The following is a 5,312-nucleotide window of genomic DNA, read 5'->3' on the forward strand; positions in this document are numbered from 1 at the left end:
ACTTGATGATTTTACATAAGTTTTAATTTCAGATAGCCTACTTTTAATCAAAAATGTGTTTTGCAGGTTTGATGGAGTTTAAGGAGCTCTTCGGGAGCTTTACGGGTCATCGGGTCGAAAACCGGAGCATCAGGACGCGTTATGGATCAACCGGAAGTGCGAATCGAAGAAATCGGAGAAGTGGGCTGGAGAGCCGTCGCCGACGGGTCCCAAGCCATCGGCGACGCCCCCTAAAAACACCCGTCAGCCGCTTTTGCCCGTATCCAGTTAATAGGCCGTCGGCCACTTTCTTGTTTTTGGGAGCCCGTCGGCGACGGGGTCAGGCTCGTCGGTGACGGGTAGTGGATTTCTGAAACGTGAAAGTTAATTTTTTGGGGGTTAATCTCGATGTCTATTGGTTAGGGGGCATCCAATTCGGGAGTTACACTTTGTGTGGAGTTCAAACCTTGATCTTGGAGCCATTATTCATATACCATCCATCTCTATTTCCATCCATCATGAACATACAACCCGAATCAAGAATCACCCTCACCATCTTCACAATCAATCATCCATAACCCTAGTTCTCCATATCATCATCCTTCACCAAACCTTCATCATTTACCATTCCTTCATCTTTCAAGCTTCAAGATGATCTTCATCAAGTTCCAATCATCCGGTGATCAAGCTTCTTCAACCATGAGCGGCTAATCATCTCGGTTTCACCCCGGTGTAGGTAGTTGTTAACTCTAGGGTTTCGAATTGTTCTTGTTTCAACTTTGTGACAATTTGTGTTTGATTTTTGAAACCATTGACAATAGTTTACATTTGTTTCGTATTCGTAAATTGTCAAACGATGTTAAAAGTTATGACTTTACGAAATGGTTATGTGTAGTTATGCATTGTCGTGGTTAGGTTTTACTTGTGTTGATTATAAAGTGTATTCTTGTCCGTTTTTCGAAACGTTGATAGTTATTAGCACCTAAGTCACGATACACTAAATCCGCTAATCATACGCAATTGAGTTGATTCTATAAAACTTGTAGAAACCTAGGTTGGCAATTACCGAAACCGGGTGTGATCCCTTTTTCTTATTATTGTTCAATAATCAATCTTTCTTGCAATCGTTACTTATTAGTTGTTAATTAATTCAATCTATTTCATTAGTTTAAATTCACATCTTCCAACAAAACCAAACGAAAACAAATATCATAGCAAGCTTCATAATTGTGACACTTCTCTATAATTCAATCGAATCCACACACAAACCACATACTCTTCGTGGTTCGACCCCTTGCTACCACTAACCATTCGTTAAGGGTAATTTGGGCTTATAAATCTTATCTTTGACCGGAACGCGACACTCCGATCAAATTTTGGCGCCGTTGCCGGGGAGTGCGTGCGCTTTGTGTTTGGATTATTGTTTAAGTTTGCATGATTATCTGTTTAATTTGTTTAGCTTTCTTTTTGTACTTTGTCTTTTTCCTTGTTACGCGGGTGTGTTACTTGTGCAGGTTACAGGTAGTGCATGCATACGCGGAACTCCGGTAGGACTTCACCTTTAGTCTACGAACCGGAAATCGAAAGAGTCGCAAGAAGAAATCTAGCAAGCCGATTGGGAGCAACACTTGCTTCTAATCAAACCAACCAAACACCACAACTCACACCGACCATTGAAACCGATTCAATGGCAACCCAAAATTCCAATCACCCAAACCTCAACCAAAACCAAAACAAATTCCAATCCCGCGGAACCTTTCACCCTGCCCAAAATGTTCAATCTATACCTCAAGAGTGACCCGGTGGTAACAACAATACCGGACCACCCACACCACCTTTCCAAAACCAAAATCCCAACAACAACCAAAGAACACCCCAACAACAAAACCTTCATCGACAAACCTCCTTACTCCTCAACCTTGATGACCGGAATGTCAATTCCGACCGTCGAGGCAACCGAGATCGTGGCAATCCCGCGAACGAAGACCCATTTTTCAACATAGACGACTCGAGGAACGTCATCCCCGATGACGAACCTTATAGTGTCCCCGGTTATCAATCGCAAGAGCATGTGAGTGTTCATACGGAAAATTCGGATGACGGGGGCTATTATGATGATCGGGTCAATGATGTCGAAGATTGGGGGTACGTAAATCAGGGTAATATCTACAATACACGAGGATTTGAAGATGAGGAGTTTGGCTATCAAAATGCCAACTATGTGGGGGATGATGACTATGGTTATGGGAATAGAAGAAATGACGGTTACGAAAATAACCGCCAACCACGAAACAATTACCAACGGAACCGGAATGATGGGTTTTACAACAACAATAACAATGCTAACCCTAACCGGATTCCTCGTTTCATGGGAGGGGGTAACCAAAGGGGTAACCAAGGTGGGAATCGAAGAGATGATAGAAGAGTTGATAGGGGGGGTGATCGAAGGGACAACCAAAGACCGGTCGATCAAGAGGTTAACGGTCCACAACGTCGTCAACAACCTCCACGGGGAGTGAATGACCGTTTTCGACCGGTAGTTACCGACAATGATTCTCCTATAGTGTGCGAAAGGAGAATGTTCGATTGCAAACCCCATTACATCAATATACTTCCCCACTTTAATGGGAGGTCTAATGATGAGCCGTATACGCACTTGGCAGAGTTTTCTTCCATTTGCAACACTATTGGGGGGCACAACTTTGCACTAGAGGAGGTCAAACTTCGCTTGTTTCAATTTTCGTTGAAAGACAAGGCAAAGCAATGGTTTCTCACACTTCCGGCGAAAAGTATCTGGACATGGGGTGAAATGCAACAAGCCTTTTTAGACGAATACTATTCGATGGCGAAGACCGACGACGCTAGGGATGAAATAAGGTCGTTTTGGCAACTATCGAATGAACCGTTGCATGAAGCGTTCACTCGATTTAAAGAATTGATGAGGAGATGGCCACATCACCAAATAGAAAAGTGGGAATTGGTGAAATGCTTTGTACGTGGTTTGGATGACGCAACATGGAATCGTCTCGAGTCAACGAGCAACAGGACTCTTTTGAGCAATCATGAAGATGACGATTGGGAATTTCTTGAGCGGATGAGTAAACGGTCAAAAGAAAAGGAATCGGCCGATAGAGCCAAGAAGCATCCCGTTTCCTGATCACTACCAGATCTTGATTCTAAGGATCGGAATTCCACTTTAGAATGGGAAATGGCTCGTATGAAGAAGAAGGAGGTGAACGCGGTCCAATTCGCGGTGTGTGAGGATTGTGGAGATATTGGCCATAGGACCGATCAATGTCCAACGAGGCCGGATGAGTACACCGAGGAAGTCAACCAAGTGTTCGGGGATAGAAAGAATAATGACATGAACTCGAACACTTACCATCCCGGATTGAGAAACCATCCTAACTTCCGATATGGGAATGTCGCGAATCAAATGAACCCGAACTTCCAACCGGGTAATCAAAGCGGGTCATCATATCAAAATCGCCAAGGTGGTAACCAAGGAGGTTACCAACGTAATTACAATCAAGGGTACCAAAGTCGGGACAACAACTACCAAGGAGGGTACCAAAGGAATTACAACAATCAAGGCGGTAATGGAAGCGGGTCGAACAATCAAACCGGTGGAGATGACTTGAGTGCCAAAATGGATTCGTTGTTGAATATGCAAAAAGAATCTCACAATGATATTAAGGAGATAAAGAAGACGAATGAGATTCGAGACAAAGCACATGAGGCATTGGCAAAGCAAGTAGGCCAACTCGCGGAGCAAATGGCTCAAATGAGGGGAAGCATGGGGAAGCTTCCAAGTGACACTGCGGTGAACCCTAAGCATCAAGGGTCAAGCTCAAAGAACACACGTGAGGTACCAATTAATAAAATTACTTTACGTAGTGGTCGAGTCGTAGATAATAGTGTCAAAACACCATCACCTCAGTTTGTTGAAGGGGTAATGGAAGATGCTAGTGAAGATGAGAATGAGGATGGTCAAACGGGTAAAAATAAAAATGACTTGAAAAAGAATAATAATATTCCCATTGTGACCATACCCATCCCCAAGGCTAAGGAAAAGGGTGTGGAGGCTAATACCGCCCCTTATCCCGAAGCATTGAAGGGACCCATTAAGAAAGTTGTAAACAAAAGAGGTCCACAACAAGAAGAGTTGTTGGAGATTTTCAAACAAGTAAAAATCAATTTACCTCTTTTGGATGCAATCAAACAAGTACCGTCTTATGATAAGTACTTGAAAGAATTGTGTACTCAAAAGCGAACTTATAAATTTCCTAAAAAAATAGATTTAACCGAAAATGTGAGTTCGATTCTTTCGGGTGCACTTCTACCTAAGCTCCAAGATCCGGGTGCGCCTATCATTTCAATTCAAGTGGGCGATTTTAAAATCAACCGGGCACTTCTAGATCTTGGTGCTAGCGTGAGCATTCTACCGGGTAGTTTGTATGACCAATATGAGTTTGGTCCACTTCAGTCGTCAAACACCACTATGGTGTTAGCCGATTTGACACCCAAACTACCCGTGGAATTGTTTCGGATGTGATAGTAAAAATCGAGGATTTTTACTATCCGGTGGACTTTTTGGTACTTGATTATGTGGCCAAGGACCCAACCAAGCAACCTACGGTGATTTTGGGTCGACCATTCTTAGCAACCGCAAATTCTCAAATTGATTGCAAAACAGGAACGGTTGACATGACATTTGGAAACCGAAGGTTGAGGTTGCATGTTTTTTCCAGACTTATGAACCCTCCAGTTGATGATGAATGCTATATGGCGGACATTGTTGACACGTGTACACCTCTTTGCGACACAGTTATGGATGGGAAAAACACAATGGAGGATTGTTATATGTTTGACAGGTCACAGGTGGAGGTGGAAAGGAGCATAGACGAGGAAGTGAAAAGTTTGGAGGTGCTTGCGGTTAGAGAGGGAAAACCGACATGGACGCATCAAGTTGAGAGTTTATCGGAGAGCATTGATACTAAATTGAAGCCGTCATTAGTAGAGCCTCCGGAGGTTGAGTTGAAAGCATTGCCGAAGCATCTCAAGTATGCTTACGTTGGTGAAGGCAATACACTCCCGGTTATCATTGCATCAAATTTAACCGCGGAGCAAGAGGCGAAATTGATGGACGTTTTGGTCACCAATCGGGCGGCGATTGGAAGGACCATTGCTGATTTGAAGGGTATTAGTCCCTCGGTGGTGATGCACAAAATCATCACGGAAGAGAATGTGACTCCCGTTCGAGATGCACAACGAAGATTAAATCCGAATATGCGGGAGGAGGTGAAGAAGGAAGTGCTGAAATGGCTCGATGC

The 5,312-nt window shown here is 43.5% G+C and overlaps 1 protein-coding gene across 1 annotated transcript; it reads left to right on the forward strand.

Annotated features, from left to right (window-relative positions):
• Positions 1–3,187: 3,187 nt before the first annotated feature.
• LOC110867029 (eukaryotic peptide chain release factor GTP-binding subunit-like) lies at positions 3,188–4,919 on the forward strand. Its single transcript, XM_022116176.1, has 2 exons — positions 3,188–3,733; positions 4,854–4,919. Exons 1-2 carry the CDS (start codon positions 3,188–3,190, stop codon positions 4,917–4,919), a joined length of 612 nt encoding a protein of 203 aa, XP_021971868.1.
• The last annotated feature ends 393 nt before the right edge of the window (positions 4,920–5,312 follow it).

This window comes from Helianthus annuus, chromosome 6 (genome assembly GCF_002127325.2).
Source record: "Helianthus annuus cultivar XRQ/B chromosome 6, HanXRQr2.0-SUNRISE, whole genome shotgun sequence".
NCBI classification, from domain to species: Eukaryota; Viridiplantae; Streptophyta; class Magnoliopsida; order Asterales; family Asteraceae; genus Helianthus; species Helianthus annuus.

Coding starts and splice junctions, on each gene's coding strand:
- LOC110867029 (XM_022116176.1), top strand. CDS start 3,188: ATGGCTCGTATGAAGAAGAAGGAGGTGAACGCGGTCCAATTCGCGGTG. Junction 3,734..4,853: donor ATGAGGCATTGGCAAAGCAA/GTAGGCCAACTC, acceptor TATGTTTGACAG/GTCACAGGTGGAGGTGGAAA.